General features: G+C 37.7%; 1 protein-coding gene across 3 annotated transcripts in view; it reads right to left on the bottom strand.

The window, feature by feature from the left end:
- FMR1NB (FMR1 neighbor) overlaps positions 7,003 to 20,075 on the bottom strand; it is a 37,601-nt gene continuing 24,528 nt past the window's right edge. Inside the window, exons 5-6 of one of the 3 annotated variants that reach the window (XM_021080273.1) lie at positions 8,657 to 8,802; positions 7,003 to 7,162 (exon numbers count right to left, since the gene is read on the bottom strand). In XM_021080273.1, the coding sequence (XP_020935932.1) occupies positions 7,146 to 7,162; positions 8,657 to 8,802 (163 nt within the window). In that variant the 3' untranslated portion in view covers positions 7,003 to 7,145. Of the gene's footprint in view, positions 7,163 to 8,656; positions 8,806 to 20,075 lie in introns of all 3 variants that reach the window. The other 2 variants (XM_021080272.1, XM_021080274.1) reach the window with 2 other exon arrangements.

Genomic DNA, 20,075 nt, shown 5'->3' with positions numbered 1-20,075 from the left:
AAGTGATCTGATCCTCTGCTGCCTGCCACAGGAAAAGGGCAGTGCTCTTTGAAGGAAGATAACATGATCAGGAGCCGCTACAATTTTTCTTATAGAATGTTGAGCATTTATGTGTCTTATATGTGTCTTATAAATACACAAGACAAGAGAAAAAGAGAGAGGATAGAAACAGAAACAGGTGGTATTGGAGTTACCAGACACAGACTTTGAAATAACTGTGATGAACAGGTTCATGAAAATAGATGGAAACAGAGAGATTTTCACCAGGGAACTGGAAAATGTAATGAAAAGTCACATGTAAAGTCTGGAACAGAAAATAAAATGGTTAAAATTAAGAATTCAACATAGGGGTTTAACAGTAGATTTGACAAAGTGAAAACATGATCAGTACACTAAGAGAGAGGTCAGTAGATAGAAAAAAGAATGGAGAGCAAAAAGAATAGAAATTCCTGAAAAGAATATAAGAGATATATGAGATACGGTAGGAAAGTCTAACACAAGTGTAGTTGGGAGACCCAGGAAAAAAAGTGAATGGAAGTGGACAAATTCCTTGAGAAACACAACTCAGTAAATTAACTGACAGAAGAAGAAAGAGTCCTATATCGATGAAAGACACAAAACTTGTTATTAAAAACCTCCCAATGAAGTAAAACTCTAGGCCTAAATGACTCCACTAATAAATTATTTCAAACACTTGAATAAGAAATAACATTGATGTCACACAAATACTTCCAGAGATCAGAAAAAAGGAAAGAACATTCCAAGAAGATAAAATCACATAGTAAAAAGGGCAGGAAGAAACCTTGGGAGGTGATGGATATGTCTATGGTCTTGATGGTTTCACAGGTACATATTTATCCCCAAATTCAGCAAGTTGTATACATTAAATATGTACAGATTTTTTACATGTCAATTATACCTAAAGAAAATGGTTTAAAAAAGAAATGAAAATTGTGTGTGTAAACGAACAGTGTGTGGGGATCTAATCCAGTGATATTTAATAATGATAATACAACTGAACCAAGTGGAGTTTATGGGAAAATCAAGTAGTGTAATTTACTATATTGGGAAGAAGAAAAGGGAGAAAAGTATATGATCACTTCAACAGATGTAGAAAAGGTATTTGATAAGACTGAACTCATAACTGTAGTTTAAAAAAAAAACTCAGAGTTCCTGTCACGGCACAGTGGTTAACGAATCCAACTATGAACCATGAGGTTGCAGGTTCAATCCCTGGCCTTGCTTAGTGGGTTAAGGATCCGGCGTTGCCGTGAGCTGGGGTGTAGGTTGCAGATGCGGCTTGGATCCTGCGTTGCTGTGGCTCTGTCGTAGGCCGGCAGCTACAGCTCTGATTTGACCCCTAGCCTGGGAACCTCCATATGCTGCAGGAACAGCCCTAGAAAAGGCAAAAAAAAAAAAAAAAACCTCTTAGCAAGCTTGAAAGAAAAGGAAACTTCCTTAATCTGAATAAACAGTAACTACAAAAATTACTATTATTTATTTTTTTAAATTTCCCAAGATCAGGAATAAGACAATTATATCTGCTTGCAACACTTCTACTTAACACTGTACTAGAGAGCTTAGCCAGTTTAATCAAGAAAAAGATAAAAATATAAAAGACATAAGGATTAAAAATGAAATAAAAACTATCATTTACATATGACATGACTGCATACATAAGAAATCCAAAGGAGTCTCCCAAAGCAACAGAAATAAAAGCAAAAATAAACCAATGGGACCTAATAAAACTGACAAGCTGTTTCACAGCAAAGTAAGCCAAAAAAAACCACACACACACACAAAAAGACAATTTACAGTATGGGAGAAAATAGTTTCAAATGATGCAACTGACAAGGGCCTAATCTCTAAAATAGACAAACAACTCATACAACTCAACAGCAAAAAAGCCAACAACCCAATTGAAAAATGGGTAAAAGACCTGAAGAGACATTTCTCCAAAAAAGATATACAGATGGCCAACAAGCACATGAAAAAATGCTCAACATCCCTGATTATTAGAGAAATGCAAATCAAAACTGCCACAAGATACCACCTCACACCAGTCAGAATGGCCATCATTCATGAGTCCACAAATAACAAATGCTGGAGGGGGTGTGGAGAAAAGGGAACCCTCCTGCACTGTTGGTGGGAATGTATTTATTTATTTATTTATTTATTTTGTCTTTTTGCTATTTCTTGGGCCGCTCCCGCGGCATATGGAGGTTCCCAGGCTAGGGGTCCAATCGGAGCTGTAGCCACCGGCCTACGCCAGAGCCACAGCAACGCAGGATCTGAGCCGCGTCTGCAACCTACACCACAGCTCACGGCAACGCCGGATCCTTAACCCACTGAGCAAGGGCAGGGACTGAACCCGCAACCTCATGGTTCCTAGTCGGATTCGTTAACCACTGCGCCATGACGGGAACTCCTGTTGGTGGGAATGTAAACTGGTACAGCCACACTATAGAGAACAGTTTGGAGGTACCTTAGAAAACTATACATAGAACTACCATGTGATCCAGCAATCCCACTCTTGGGCATATATCCAGACAAAACTGTCCTTGAAAAAGACACATGCACCCGCATGTTCACTGCAGCACTATTCACAATAGCCAAGACATGGAAACAACCTAAATGCCCATCGACAGATGAATGGGTTAGGAAGATGTGGTATATATGCACAATGGAATACTACTCAGCCATAAAAAAGAACGAAATAATGTCATTTGCAGCAACATGGATGGAACCAGAGACTCTCATCCTGAGTGAAGTAAATCAGAAAGAGAAAGACAAATACCATAGGTATCACTTATATCTGGTATCTAATATATGGCACAAATGAACCTTTCCACAGAAAAGAAACTCATGGACTTGGAGAATAGACTTGTGGTTACCCGGGGGAGGGAGAGAGAGTGGGATGGACGGGGAGTCTGGGGTTCATAGATGCAAACTATTGCCTTTGGAATGGATTAGCAATGAGATCCTGCTGCATAGTACTGGGAACTATGTCTAGTCACTTATGATGGAGCATGATAATGTGAGAAAAAAGAATGTATATATGTATGTGTGACTGGGTCACCATGCTGTCCAGTAGAAAAAAAAATTGTATTGAGGAAATAACAATAAAAAAGTTCTGAACTCATAGGGAGTTGCAAAGAGAATAAAGAAGGTCCCACATAACCTTCACCCAGTTTCCCCCAATAGTTAAATCTCACATAGCTTCAGTACAATACCTAAAACTAACATAACCATGTAAATCAATTATATTTCAGTAAAAACAAACCCCAGAAATTGACATTGGTACAATGTATGTGTGTGTAGTGCAATGTCATTTTAACACATCTCCTTCTGCTCTACTACCTCTAGTTTTAAAGCAGCCACCTTCATCAGTTTAAGTTCAGGCTCTGCATCAGAGGTACTTCTCACTTAAGTACTATCTTTTCCTTTGAATAGACATGTTAGTGGCTTGAGCGAAATAAATCTGTGACTGTTAAGGTTTGCATGTTAGTGACACACTTATGAGCTACCCACCTATCTCTTGCAGGACTTGATCACTGTGTCTGACACGACTTAGTAGTGCATTAGGCACTGGTATTGGACATGACACTCTGAACAACCTTATTTCCTTCCCACTCTTGTGAGGGTCCCTTTGGCTTTTAATCTTTAACAATAACAAGCCCTCAACTGCTTCAACTTTTCATCTATGGTCCAGCATTTATCTTTAATTGTTCTACTGCAACTCTATGCTCATATCCTTTTCCCTTACACTACCCTTTTAGTGGTAATCTCTGTCATTGTACCCAGCAACCCAGATTCTTTTCTGTTAAACAGAGAGCATTTGCAGACTGCAGATGTTCCTTTCTATTGCTTTCAGAGTACTATGCTTATCTTCTTCATTGACTGCAGCAGCTTTTGCTAAAAATCTCAATCTTATAGTCTAAAGTTTCTTTACGGAGTTGTCTTATTACTTATTTCTACCCAGAGGCCTTTTTTGGTTGTTCTTTTTCATTTAGTTTTTCCTGAATACAGTTCTTAAAATTTAGAGAAGCGGTATTAGATTCTTATGGAATAGCTTTAAAAGCAACCACTTGTTTTATTGAACTCTGATGATCATTTGTTGTACGGCCAACTTTTCTCTAAGATGCCAGTTCACCTTGGAAGTGCCTGTTCATCATAGTAAAAGTGAAGAACTTCACAAAAACACCTTTTTCTAATCCAATTATCTAATACATGTCTTACTTTTGAGTCTTTACTATGTGCCAGACACTGTCCTAGGCACTTGGGATGCATCGTTGAATAAAATACATAAAAAGCTCTGCCCTCGGAGAACTTATATTCTGGCAGGGAAAGGCAAATGATAAACAATAAGCATAATAAATGACTAAATTATACAGTATGTTCACAGGTGATAAATGCTATGGAAAAAACAGACCAGGGTAAGATGGGATAAGGAGAGCAAGTTGAAACTTCCTTACACCCCCAGCCTTTATTACTCAATGTTTCATTTAGTCTCCTATCTTGAAAAAATTATTCCTCACATCTTGTACCACCAATCAATTATGACACCATTATTTCTCTGATTCCCTTCACAGCCAAATTTTTTCAACAAATTGTCTACACTCTCTGCTTTCACATTTCACTTCCTAATTTGTAACTCAGTTATCTAATTTCTTTCTTTTTTTTTTTTTTTTTTTTTTGTCTTTTTAGGGCCTCACCTGTGCCACATGGAGATTCCTAGGCTGGGGGTTGAAGGCTGAATTGGAGCTATAGCTGCTGGCCTACACCACAGCCACAGCAATGCCAGATCCAAGCGACGTCTGCAACCTACACCAAGCTCACGGCAATGCCAGACCCTTAACCCACTGAGCGAGGCCAGGGATCCAACCTGCGACCTCATGGATACTAGCCAAATTCATTTCTGCTGAGCCAGGCCAGGAACTCCCAAAAGTTATCTAATTTCTGCTCCTACCTCTTCACTGAAACTGCTACTGTAAAAGTCACTAATGACTTCCATGTTATCAAATCCAATGGAAATGAATGCAAATTTTGATACTGTTGAGCACTCTTCCTTCCTGAAACATGCCACCACCTATATTGTTCTTTCCTACTTATGCTCCTACTTCTCAGTCTCTGCTGACAGCTACACTACTCTGACCACCCTCTAAATGCTTGCGATGCATGCGTTCCTCTGGATTCTATTCCAGTCCCTTCTTTTTTTCTTATTCTTTCTGGTTGGACTCAATCATTCACTGTGATTTCAATTATTACGTATATATTGATGACTCTCAACTTTTATATCCAGCCAGACCTTTCTCCTGAATTCCAGAACCATTTATCTGTCTACTATTCATATGTACCTGAAAGGCCCATAGGCACTTAAACAGCCCATCTAAAAATGACTCCTCTTCCCCTGCCAAACCTGCCTGTCTTCTCATTGTCCCAGCTCAGTGAATAGCACCACCATCTTTCTAGCTGACTCATCATTTTGAAACCTGAATTTCATACTCTCCTTTCAGCACTCTCATTTCTTCTCCCACACACATTAATCATCAAGTCTGATTGATGCTATAAGCTAAACAGCTCTCAAATCTATTTCTATCCACAAGTGCCACTACCCTAGCCCAGGGTACTATATTTTCTCATCCACATTAATACAACAGCTTCATAAATGGTTCCCTTGACCCCAGTTGTTGCACACTCCCAATTGTCCACACATTAGTCAGAGTGACCTCTAAGAATCTAGATCTAACCATATCATTTCTTTGCTTAAAACCCTTCATTTGATTCCCTTCTGTCCATAGGATAAAACCCAACTCTTTAATGTAGGTTATAAATTCCTCTGAATTAACATCTAAGTTGAAACTGCTGCGAACCTGAACTATTTGCAGTGTTCCAAATACTCCATGCACTTTGGGCTTCATACCTGAAACACTCCTTCCACCCCACAGTGACTGTGTGGCAAATGCCTGTTGATCCTTCTTACTTTTCATTTTATGTCTCTTCCTGAAGTCTGGTCTAGTGCCCCTGCCATCTGCTCCCATAGAAGTTGGTACTCTACTCCTCCAATCACAGCCCTATCATTATTTCTTTATTTGGTTTCCACACAAGCTGGATGGTGAGCTCCATGAAGGAAAGGCCAAGTCTGTCTTGCTCATGACTGACTGTATTCTTTGTAGCCCAGAGTAGGGGTTAAGTCAATGTTCGTTGAATGAATAAGCAACAAGCCCAGGTAAACTTGAGCCCCACACATTTCAAAGAGGAAAGTGAATCATAAAAAAGTGTAACTTTTTTTAAGAGGTCAATTTTATGTATATCACATAACACAATTGTTTTCTTTAAAACATAAAGAAAACGTAAGAGAATAATAGTGTTCAGCTCTGGGTAACAGATTATGGTTGATTTTTTCCCTTTCTTCTACATAACCTTTTAACCAAATTTTCTATAATGAGTGTGTCTTACTTTTATGGTGGAAAAAAATAATTCCATAAATTATAAACTACTAAGAACCCTAATACAAAATGTTTTTATTTCTTTTCCTCAAAACAAAGAGTGTCATACACAGTGATATGATCACTGGTTTTTTCCTGCCACTTTTCTGGAAGGTGAATAACAACATGAAATCTCTGCCTTAACACCAATTGAAGTATATGTTGATAATATAACCCAAGTTGCAAAGATCACATCATTATGCAGGACCTGAAATGCCAGCAGAGCTTTTCATATGGTTTTAAAATTCTATAGAAACTATTTTTTTTAATTTTTTATTTTTTGTCTTTTTAGGGCCGCACTCTCGGCATATGGAGGTTCCCAGGCTAGGGGTCTAATCAGAGCTATAGCCGTCAGCCTATACCATAGCTCACAGCAATGCCAGATCCTTGACCCGCCGAGAAAAGGCAGGGATCAAACCCGCAACCTCATGGTTCCTGGTCAGATTTGTTTCCGCTGTGCCACAATGGGAACTCCCTGTGAAACTATTTTTAATAAGAAGAATTCGGATTCTGATTTGATGCACAAAAACTGAACTATAACTTTATTTTATATTTGGAAATAAACATAAGAAAAATAACTTTCATCCTTCTAAAATGCTCCATCAGGTATAGATGACTGGGACAGTTTCCTCTGCTCTGAAAGGATTTGTGTTCTTCTCAATGGGAAAATAATGCTACAGGAGAAAAGTAAAGTAGAGTTAAACAACTTGAAAGAATTACTATACACACATCACACTTTGTTACAAAGGGAACTGACTGCAACAAAGTTCTCAAATTCTATATGCTGAATGCTATCATTAACTTAGTTATTTTCAGTTTGCCAATGTATCATCTTATTACTGTGAGGCATACAGACAAAATACACTATAGCAAATACCATTACAGTGACAAATTATGAATAACAAAGATAATTTCCATGCCTCAAAGAATGGGCCACAGAAATCAAGCTTTGTTAGTCTAGTTATATCATATACATGCATATGTGCATGTGTGTACATATATATATGTATGTATGTACTGCATTAAACTTATACAAAGTAATATGTAGGTATGTATAACAATTAAAATGAATTTTATACGTTTATTGCCTAATATGAATAATATATCAATTATATATACATATATAATATCTTGTATAAGGATTTTCTTTTGTTTCTTCTGAGATCAGTCACTTTTCCTATTCATCTAGTCCAAATCTCTATTTTGCGGCTTCGTGAAGTGAGCCCAGGAAAGGTAAGGGATTTGCCCAAGCTCCCATTGTAGAGTAGAGCAGAACTGGGACTAAAGGCAGACTCTCCTGATGCTGTTTAATGGTCTATTAGTCCACTCCTCTCCTCTATAACTGAGACTAGAAATTTACACCTTAAATTTAAGTAATGTGCTGCAATTTTCAAAGTCTTTTCACATATGTTATATTAAGCTACACACAAAAAAAAATCTCAGCTGAAAGTATTAGGGAGCTGAAAGGTTAAGGTACTTGCTCACGGAAATGCCACTAGTTGATGGCCTGAGTCTCCTGACTTCAGGCCAGTATTCTACCCCTTGAAGTATACTTCTTTTCTCACAAACCATTTTATTCTTATTTGGCCCTTTGCAATTACTTTGGGAGGAGGATACAGAGGCCAAGGCTAGGGGATCTATAAGCCTGTGCAAGTAAAGTGAGGCCCAGGTAGTCCCTGATGTGTGATTCCGGGATCATCTCTCTGAACCTCTTCTAATACTGCATTGTGTATGTTTAGGGAACATACAGCTGAAACTACAGCTAGGATCCAGAATTTGATCTCAGATCCATTAGACTCCTGTGGCCATGCTCCTTCCCCTGGATATGTCAATATGATCAATGTATATGGAGAACCATGGCCATTATTATTTAGCAAGGGTATTTACCATAGAGCTTCAGAGTCAGGGTAGGCAGATTCCATATCTTTGTTTCTCTGAAGGGCTGAACTATATATACCAAATAACATGGCACCCAAATAACTTGGCATATTTCTTGTCCACCTTCCTCTCATCCAAATATCCCTAGTGACAGTATTTGCTTCATAAGCTGATACTTCTGTGGTCCAAACATTTATGGGATAAAAAACAAAAAAGCATCAACTGAACCAAGATGATGATAACAAGAATCAAGTATTAAATACTTCAACTTTATATCCTATTGTCGTTACCTTTGGTCTCCTGCTCCTTTTCATCACCTAATCCTTCCTCATCCATTGCTGTCCCTAACATTTCAGCATCCCTCTTTAGTTTGTTTCTTTGTTTCTTCAAACCCTTTAAAATTCTGTTCATTTTCCTTCGTAAAGGGTTGGCCCATCTGCTGTAATATTAAAAGTTCAAAGTGAAACCTTATTTCTCAACAGTGATAGAAAATAATAATGGTGGGTTATAAGGAAAAGGCTATTTGCTCATATAGCTCTTTACACATTCCCATCTGACTGTTTAATTCACCAGATTTAATAACTATGATAGAAAGTATTACACTTGGGAAGAAAGTCAGAAAGAGAAAGACAAATTCCATATGATATCACTTACATGTAGAATCTAAAATATGCCACAAATGAACCCATCTACAGAACAGAAACAGACTTGCAGACATAGAGAACAGACTTGTGGTTGCCGAGGGGGAGGGAGTGGGATGGACTGGGAGCTTGGGGTTAGTAGGTGCAAACTATTATATTTAGAATGGATAGACAATAAGGTCCTACTATATAGCATGGGGAACTATATCCAATCTCCTGGGATAGACTGTGCTAGAAAATCATATTTAAAAAGAATGTAGGAGTTCCCGTCGTGGCGCAGTGGTTAACGAATCCGACTAGGAACCATGAGGTTGCGGGTTCGATCCCTGCACTTGCTCAGTGAGTTAACGATCCGGCATTGCCGTGAGCTGTGGTGTAGGTTGCAGACGCGGCTCAGATCCTGCGTTGCTGTGGCTCTGGCGTAGGCCGGTGGCTACAGCTCTGATTCAACCCCTAGCCTGGGAACCTCCATATGCCGCGGGAGCGGCCCAAGAAATAGCAACAACAACAACAACAACAACAAAAAAGACAAAAAGACAAAAAATAAATAAATAAATAAAAAGAATGTATATATATATATACGTATGACTGAGTCGCTTTGCTGTACAGCAGAAATTGGCACAACATTGTAAATCAGCTACACTTTAATAAAAAAACAAAAAAAGAAAATGTTACACTTGGCTCACTCATATTTATTACCGTAACCATAATTATTACTCCATGTAGTGTCATTTTGATCACTGGCTCCTCTACAACATAAATGGCGTCCTACTTTCCTCTGCTGACATCAATGTTACCCACCCTCAAGACCTAACTTATACATTATTTATCCAGGTACCCTTCCCTTCCACCTCTAGCCTATAGGGATTCCTCCCTCCTATGAACTTCAAAACCAAATAGTAATAGTTCACATTACATGATCACCTACAATATTACAATTCGGCACTTATATTCACTATATCATTGGGTGGTCAATCCTAAACTTCCTTGCATTTGTATGGACAGTGGATGGAGGTAAGCACCTGAAAGCCTCTCAGAGGCCAAGAACTCAGGAATTTGGCCAGGTGCTTTATATACTTTATCTTCACAATAACCCTATAAGGCGTAAATGATAAAACTGAGGTTCAAAGAGGTAGGATAACTCACCCAAGGTCATGCATAGCTAGTAAATGGAGATGTTACTAGTATCTGAACCAAGGTCTGTCTGACTCTCAAGTACAGACTCTTTCTGTTAGACCATACTGTGGCCTTAGCAAACAATGACTAATAACAGTAAGTAAGATAGATTTCCTACATGCCAAGGCCGATATAGAAGTGCTTCATGTGCATGATCTTATTTAATCTTCATGATGTTAATGAGACAGGTATAATTTCTATCATTTCCATTTTTCAGACAAGGAAACTGAGGCACCAAGAAGGAAGGTAATTTGCCCAAGGTCACCAGACTACTCAGTAGTAGATTCAAATCCTGACCTGTCTAAACCTAAAGCACAATTTCTCACCCACTATATTAATCTGTCTCTTTCTCCTTAGAACTTGGAAATAACGTAAGGCTAGAGCTTTACTTTGTAACTTTATATACTCTACCGAGCAATGAGGGCTCAGGAAGTGTTAGCTGATTTTTATGTTTACAGACCTTTCACTTTCTAAAGACCTAAAAATCCAAGGAAAAGAAATAGGAATGCCTGTAGCAGAGGTAAGGATGGAAACCCAGGAGAGAAGGATTTGCATATATTATGAAGAGATAATGAGAGACACATATGCCTATCCTCAGCTCAATGCTAGGTAGAATACAGAAGAGGACAGCTGGCCCCTGGCAGTGCTACTTAGCTATACAGAGCAATGGGTTCTGAGCATGTGGGGCCCAGAGATAGGTAAGCCTACTTTTGACATGATGACTCTGAAGGTAGTACTCATTTTTCTCCCCAAAAACAACATTTTAAGTAAGTAAGACAGATATAGAGCAAATAAACACCTTTTTCTCAATCAATCATAAAAAAATTCTCCAGACATAAATGAAATAGTGGGTGAAGGCCAAAAATATATTTGATATGATTTACCTATGGCTTCTTTACATTGCACTGCTGTTAACTGCAAGCTTTAAAAAAAAAAAAAAAAAACTTAAACAACTAAATAATTCTCAGTCCCTTAGAGCTAGATGTGTTTCAGAATGTAGAATATTTCGTATTTTAGAAAGTTGATATGACATGATATACTGCATATTACATCACATTCTCATACAGTCTGGGGGGGAGCATCTCATGATCAAACAGTAATGTTTATATAACAAAACATATAAATATTCACTCTAAGCATTAAATAATGACTAGAAGTGTCTCAGGTCAGGTCAGATCAGGTTTTGCTGCCAAATGAATTCATAAAAAAGCTTAAGGTTTACAGAACTTTTTGAGTTTCAGAATTTTCAATAAGAAAATGAGGACTTACTTTTTTTTCTAATGCTATGACTTTAATATATCTTATTCCACACAATTAAAATGATGTTTTATTTACCTATACATTTTTATTTTAAGATAGAAGTGATATCACATGGTATCTGTCTTTCTCTTTCTGACTTACATAGCACAGGGAACTATATCTAGTCACTTGATGGAGGATAATGCGAGAAAAAGAATGTGTGTGTGTGTGTGTGTGTGTGAGACTGGGTCACTTTGCTGTACAGTATAAAATTGACAGAACACTATAAAGCAACTATAATGGAAAAATAAAAATAATTAACAAAAAAATTAAAATGTTTTAAAAAATAAAAATAAATTTAATGGTGTACATTTCACCTAATCAACAAAGAAAAATGAAACACAACCTTATTATTTTAAAACTCACTGCATTGGTTTAGGTTACAGAGGACTTGGTTTTAGGTTTAGCCTTCTAACACACATCATTGATCCAAAGTTACATATTTTACCCAGTCCCTAATGAGAATACCCAAGGGGTAAAAGTAGGGGTGAGATCATCTGTTTAGTATCCTAGAGGTGATTTTCTTCTTTGTATATAAAACGCCATATATTGTGGCTAGTGTATTCACACTTGAATTAAACAAATCAATTTATCCCATACTCATTCGCTCACTGAACATTTTTTCATTTATGAAATAAAATACTATTCTAAATAGTGAGACATAAAGACATGGGACCTGCCCTCACAGGACCTTAAAATTTAGAAGGGAAGGCAGATATATAAGTGGATAATTTTATCACATTGAGCTAATCCAATAGAGGTAACCAGAGGTTGGTAGGAGACAAGGGGAAGAAGTCTGACCCAACCTGGGCAGAAGGTTTGGGGTAAGCTTTCTAGAAGTCTAATCTAAGGAGACATCTAATCAAGGCCTGCATTCTGAGTGGAGTGAGCCAGATAAGGAAGAGTGGAGATGGGGAGATATATAAGAGTATTTCAGTCAGTGAGTAGTTACACTGTGCGAAAAGCTCAGAGTGGTGAGGCAGCATGTTATCTGTAAGCATCATGTAGAGTAGTGTGGCTAGAAACATTAATAGGTCCAATGAGAATTTCTAGTGATACATATCTATACAGTTTTGGACTTTTTTCTCTGGGAATTCCCAGGAGCCTAGATCTAGGAGCAAAGAAGTGATGTAGATTCAATTTCAATGCAACAGAGGAGCTGGAAAGAATGGATTCATGTGTCAGGCAGTAGGATACAGGGTAAAGAAATCAGATGATGTTAAAATGATAGAAGACCAGTGAAAAAGAGAGAAATAATGAGTCCAGAGGGCTCAATGAAAACAGGAGTAGCAAGAGTAAAGAAAGGAAAAACCTAGAGAACAGGCACCAATGGTCAAAGAATAGGATTTTGAAGTTTAAAACTGTAGAGACCCATAGGCTCAATTTTTTACAAATGACAAGTTTCAGGATATTGGCATAAATATGGGTGGCCAGTGCAGAGTGCAGATGACATCCCTCAGTACATCAGGGAACTGAGGCTATGGGCTGAGACAGCTCATAACAGAGACAGTGAGGCTCAGATGGAGAAGAACGCTCAGAAAGACGCTCAGATGGAGAAGAACACAATACCTAGCAGCCTATCAAGTGCCTAGACCAAGCAGGAGCTCAATAAATTTTGCCAAAAGAATGAATGAATAAAGGAGAGCGAAGGTGAATAAAGGAGAATGAACTGGAGAGTTTAGTGCAGTTCCAAATGGGACTGCATACTAGATTCATTTGGGGTGCTTTAAAAATACAAATTTCAGGACCAAATCTCAGACTTACTAAATCGTAATCTCTTGGGTAAATCTGTTTTATTAAACATTCCCAAGGTTACTTCCATAGAAGCCATCTACAGACGATAGATGTAAAGCCATCTTTTAGACAACGTTTGAAACACTGGTCCAGTGGGTTGATTCTTCCATGTTTCTTAATAAACTCTAATTCATTAACATAAATATAAATTTGTTAAGACAGGTGAAGAATAGAACATCAATTTTATAGCTAGGAAAACTTATAAGTTTAACTTATCATTTGCAACAGCACAACGACCATTATAAAATCCACAGAAATGATGAAGTAGATTATTCCAAAAATTATTCACTGAGTTGCTTACCACACGATCTAGAGATCAGTGGTTCTCAAACCTTAGTGTACATGATAATCACTTGTTGGGCTTGTGAAAACACAAACTGCTGGACTTTAAACACAGAGTTTCTGATTCAGTAGGTCTGGGGTGGGGCCTAGAAACATACATCTCTTACATGTTCCCAAGGGAGGATAATAATACCTATGCAGAAACCCCATTTTGGTATTCGCAGTTCTAGACTCAAAGTATGAAGCTTGGTCCCTTGTCCTCACAGAAGTTACAGTTTACAAAGGAATAAAACTAATAACAGGAAACAAAGGAAAATTATATGTTTGATTATGTGCATAAGAATACAAGTGCAGAAAGAGGTTCCAAGAAAAGAGAAAACAGGAGTTCCCATCACGGCACAGTGGTTAACGAATCCGACTAGGGCCCATGAGGTTGCAGGTTGGATCCTTGGCCTTGCTCAGTGGGTTAAGGATCCGGTGTTGCCGTAAGCTGTGGGGTAGGTTCCAGATGCGGCTCGAATCCCGAATTGCTGTGGCTCTGGCATAGGCCGGCTGCTGTGGCTCTGATTCGACCCCTTGCCTGAGAACCTCCATATGCCGCAGGAGCAGCCCAAGAAATGGCAAAAAGACAAAAAAGACCAAAAAAAAAAAAAAAAACCACTGGGATCTCAGGCAGTTGCAGAACACTTCATGGAAGTTGGGGTAGCTGCAATATGAAGGTAAGAAAGAATTCGAACAAGCAAAGATGATGAAGAAGAACAATCCCAAGATCTAGGAGCAACATGGACAAAAGAAAAGAAGATAAAGAATAAAGCCTGGGGTATGCCAAGAAAAGTAAAGACAGTTCCCTGGCTGAAGCAAAAAATACATGGAGTATTATAAGAAATATTATTGGAGTTGTAGAATGAGTCTGATACAGATAACTTTGAAAGTTGCAGCCCCTTTGAGTGGATTTGAAGCAATAAGATGTTACCATTTTAATCTAATTTTCTTATTTCCTATAGTAGAAACTGCGAGAACTCAGAAGACAGACTGGAATCCTTGCTCTATCACTACGTAACCTTGAGCAAGAGGCCAAACCTCTCTGTCCTGAAGGTCACACAAGACAATGTATATGAAAACTTAAACTGGAAAAGGCCAAACATGCTGTTTTTATTTGTACCTTTTTTATGGAATGTGATTTCTATCTTGGAGACTTGTTTATATCTTATATTAGATTAGGTGTCCCTTGAGATCACAGAGCATGATCTGATTCACCTTTTTGCCCTTCACAACACCCAACAGAAGGCCTGGAATCCAGATATTCTTGAATCCATTAGAAGTTCTTGAATGACATAATAAGATAATGCTATTTTAGGAAGATAAGTCTGGCAGTGTAGTACAGGATGGATTAGAAAAACAGTAGATTAGGAGTCCAAGTATATGCCCGAATTAGCCTGGCAAACATCCTTACTCACTCCCTCCTTCCTAAGGGCACAGCCATACATTCCTATCAAAGTGCCAGGAAACTTCTCCAGAACCTAACTCCTAGCCATCTTCCAAACCCCACTTGCAGCCCCATCCCAGTTATTGTCTCTCTTGTATGAATTCTTCAGATTGGATATATCATCCTAATGTTCTACTCAGTTCCCAACACTGCCTTTGCATTTGAATGCTAGCTAGCCTTGGCTTATGGACTGAATCTTTGTGTGTCCCTAAAATTCAGGTTGAAGTCCTAACTACCAGTGTGGCTGTATCTGAAAACAGGACCTCTAAGGAGTAATTAAGATTAAATGAGGTCATAAGGGTGGGGCCTTGACCAGGAAAATTAATGTCATCATAAAAAACTAATTTTTTAGTTTTTTTAAACTAAAAACCAGACATCCTTCTTTTTCTCTCTTCCCCCTCTCACATACATCATGGAAAGGCCATGTGAGCACACAGAGAGAACGTCACCATCTGCAAGCTGGGAAGAGAGCCCTTACAGAAACCAAATCAGCTGGCATCTTTATCAAGGATTTCTAACCTGCAAAACTACGAGAAAATAAATGTCTATTGTTTAAGCCAACTGAGCTGTGGTATTGTTATGACAGCCCTAAGAGACTAATACATCTTGATTCCCTTTTGCTCCTCTCCTGAAACCACTTACTTAGGACAGCAGCTGACAACATACAAGGCTTGGAGCAAGCTGAGACTATAACATATGAGAAGAGGTAAATCCCAGATCATTCCAAAGGAAATTTTAAAAAAATGACAGAGAGACTAAAAGAATAGAATTAAAAATTAAGGATAAAGGACAGTAAATAGAGATGATTCCAAGGTTTCTAGCCTGAGAGACTAAAAGAATCAATGACAGAAATGAATAGGTGTCAAGGGGAGATGATTTGAGAGGAAAATAAGTTCAGTTTTGCACATGTTGCATTAAGTATATTTTGCACTAATAGGACATCTAATTCATGAGGGTAGTTGGAAATATAAAAGAGGTAGAAGTAAGGATTTTAGGGTGTAAATTTAAGAATCATTTATCCAGAGAAGCCCAGAATATTATGTTCAGAAAGGACTTTGGAAATTATCAAACTCAATTCTCTAATTTTATGAGAAAATCAATACCAAAGGAAGTCAAGTGCACTATAAAACTGGTAGTAAAGGCAGAACTAGAACAGACCATTTTTTGGCCACGCCCACAGCACAGGGATGTTGCTGGGACCAGGGGTCAAACCTGAGCCATAACAATACCACAGCAGTGACAGCACTAATTCCTCAATTGCCAGGCTACCCAGGAACTGTCAGAACACAGATCTTTTAAAATATTCTTTCTGCTACATATTTGTAATATTCTCTGATAGTTGAGAATAAGGCCTTGGGAAACAACCAGAGCTGGGAAAACAAAGAAAAGCAAACTGAGCTGGATCAGAATGGTAAGGGAAACAATGAAATTCAAAGCAAAGTTCCGGGACCGGGGCAGTCAACAGTGTAGTATGTGACCAAAAAAGGTCAAGTTGGATGGGAATTGAAGAAAGGCCACTGCATTTTGCAATGAGGTTATTAGTTACTTGGCAACAAACTGTTCTTTTTAATAGTACCTAATATTCCAGAATTCTCTAAAATTCTGCCCTTGGAGTCCTTGCAATAGGAACACCTCAGACATATAATCCACATATAATGAGGTTCTCATTACTTCAGTAACTAAATTACCTTGAACAGGGTCCAAGAACAACTGGCTTCATGTAAATTTCAAATCTATACTGTTTTATGTTAAAGCAGGTTTCCAGTTTGCTCACATTCTCATCTGATCATATTTTATCAAAGTTCTTAGAGCCCAGCCATACTTTTAAAGTTTATAGGCTTTATTTCCTTTCTCTGAATTCATATGTATATAATCCTAGGAACCGCAACCCCTTCAGCAGTTGGCTAATTACTGCATAAACCTTTTCAAAATAACATTACTAATTATATTGTACAGTATAATGAGACACACAAACATGGGGATTTGAAAATGTAAATGCCTACTTTTAAAATTCAATGGGTAATGATTTTTAGGCAATTTTTGACACATGTATTCCCAGTTTTTTACCTCCCATTCTAAGAAAATAAGTGGTATTAAGACTATCTACATAATGAAAACCACATTATAATACAGAGAATCACTCAGCAGGATTTGTCTAAATGTAGAAATTTTCAGTAACAGCCATCTGGCAAGTAGCAATATTCAAAGTGTATGGGGGATGTGCTATTTACATCATCTGTGTATCAGATGATCTACAATCTTAAAAAAACATGGCACTTTATTAGTTGAAAGAAAACAAAATCTTGCCATTTTCAGACTGAGTTCTGAATTTTTCTTAATTCAAAGTTACAAAGTCAATCTGATAGGAAGAAAAAGAACATGAAAATGCACTTCATCTGAGTTTAATAGGCATAGTATTACAATATTTGAATTTTCCACCTTACCAAAGCTATGTACACACTCAAGTATCATATCACTATATAATACACAGATATTTAACTGACATATACATACAGATTAAACTTTATATAAAAACAGATAAACATTAGACGCTGAATTTTGCACTTGAAAATACTGTTACTGGCACTCTATTATGTATCGGGAATAATTTAGCCATCTTCTTCTCCTCTCTCCCCGTAGAGCCCCCTCCCCTACTTCCTTTTGTCCCAGTTTACCTGATATTTTCCTTCCTTCATCTCTATGTAAGTCTTAAGCCTACTAGTGACACTTAAACCTAATGAGGCTTCTGATTCCTATTAATGAGAATAAAAATAGATCTTACATAACCTTGAGGACATAATGAATTTCAAAATGCATCTTATATGCAAGTTTAATAAGGCTGTTAGTAGCAAATTCTTAGAAAGCTTTTCACTAATGCTCTCTGCTCCATTTGTATATGTGAACCAGTTTAAGCTGGCTTGAGTTCTCTGTGTACCTGGTTCACATCACACCTGAATTCAAGTCAAGCAGACATAAACTGCAGAATCAATTATAAATTATTAAAGGGGAAAGTTCAGCCAATTCTGATTAGAAATGGCAAGCATTTGAAGAGTCTATAGTAAAAAGACTCCATCTGGATGTAATGAATTCTGTGGGACAAGATTTGGGTTAGGTCCCCTCTGCACCTAACCCAAATCTTGTCCTCCTTTCAAAACTTAACTCAAATAGCACCTCCACCATGGAGCTCACTCTGCCTTCTCCCACTCAACCTGATACCCAAAACTTCAGAACTTTTATAAGTTATTGCCATCATTCATTTTAGTGCTTAATTATATTTCATCTTATACTGTTACTTAATATGGCATGCTTGGGATTTATTTTAAGGTAGATTTAAGCTCCTTAAAACTGGAATGTATCTCTTAGACATTTCTGTATCCTCCACAACATCTAGCACAACAAACAGTAACTGAGTATGGTCAATTGTAGAAAGCATGAATTAGGCACTAAAAGAATGAAATGCATTTGTCTCTGGAAAGTGATTAACCTCTTCATCTAAACTACTTTCATTTCTCCCTCAGACTCATATTGCTTCTCACTTTGCATCCCTTCCAACTCCTGCCAGCTGTTAGCTCCTTAGGTGACCTATAACTAACTAAAAGGCACTGTCCAAACTGCAGGACTTGAGGAATGTCAAAACATCATGTGCTTTGGTTTATGACTAAAGGCCAAGAAAGGAAAGTTACCATAGCCTTTTCCTGAAGGAATGTATATGTAATATACAGGAAAGGACCCAGCAGGAGGAGAAGCTTAAGAGTATCTTCCAATGCCTCAAGGGTTCTTCCAACAAAGAGGACCAGATCATATTACCATAGATCTGCATTTGGCTTTGGGCCCCTCTGATTTAGACAAACAACTGTGTTTGGCTTCTTTCTTTTCTTTTTCTCAACCACTGCACACTGATTTTATTGCTGCATCAATTTTCCTTTTATGGGATCATTTATTTTACCCACTGTAATTTTTTTATCTATCTGTTTATTCTTTGAGATGGAGAAAAGAAAGTGAGTTAAGGGAATAGCTATAAAGAGATACCTTGCCCCCAAAAGGGGGAGTTTAGCAGGCTTTGGCCTCCATTTAAACTCCTTGTTTGGTATCAAGGATAGGATCTTAGTTCTAACACAGTTATTCCCCTTGCCTCTAAAATAAGCTTACCAGGAAAACATGATAGTACCCCATCCACCATCAACCATCCACTGTTCCTGGAAATTCAGCTTAAGCAGAAAGCTGAAACTGACACCTACTCTGAGTTTGCAACAAAATAGCTCAGGATAACTTACAGTGGTAAGGAACATACCACTCTTACACAAAATGGCAAAATAAGTAAATGAATAAATACACAAATAAATCACAGTAAACCAAAATTTATGGTGTTCTCTATATAAATATAAATATATATATATATATTATTCACATTGTTCAAATCTCTCAAGCACTTTGTATTATACAGAACAAGAAAATATATTCTTATTAAGGGATAATCCTCTGGAATTCATCTTAGAGAAAAATTCAGTGTGCCTGAACATTCCCATAAAACTCCTTTGCAAAGGCGCAACAGAGGGGCCATAATGAAATTATTATACCAGACCTATTACACTAGACACTCTAAATTGCATGGCATAATCCTAGTCACCTATTTCTAGCACATAATATTTCATTTTTATTTATGCGTTATCTTCTATATGAAATCAAGCTTTAGAGAGGAGGAGGAAAGGTAAAAAATGCCACTCCTATTCCCATTTACCTGGGAAGAGAAAGAAAAGAAGGAGGCCTAGGAATAAGAGACTACTCACTCATTATAGAAAAGTGAAAACTGAAAAAAGAATAGACATTCATATACAAACTGGAAGAGGTGAAAGACTGTGATCCAACTGACTTTTCAAAATAGTCTGTGAAAGTGATGTAAGCAATGACAAAGTTTAAATCACTATAAGGACTGCCTTCCGGGCCAGCCAGTTCCATTCACTGTATTTCTTCACTCGTTCAACTATTCATTTATTCAACAAAAAATATATTAAGCATCTACTATATGTGAGG

This window comes from Sus scrofa, chromosome X (genome assembly GCF_000003025.6).
Source record: "Sus scrofa isolate TJ Tabasco breed Duroc chromosome X, Sscrofa11.1, whole genome shotgun sequence".
NCBI lineage: Eukaryota > Metazoa > Chordata > Mammalia > Artiodactyla > Suidae > Sus > Sus scrofa.
The sequence above is the reverse complement of the archived record's forward strand: the minus strand, read 5'-3'. Positions and strand labels throughout refer to the sequence as shown.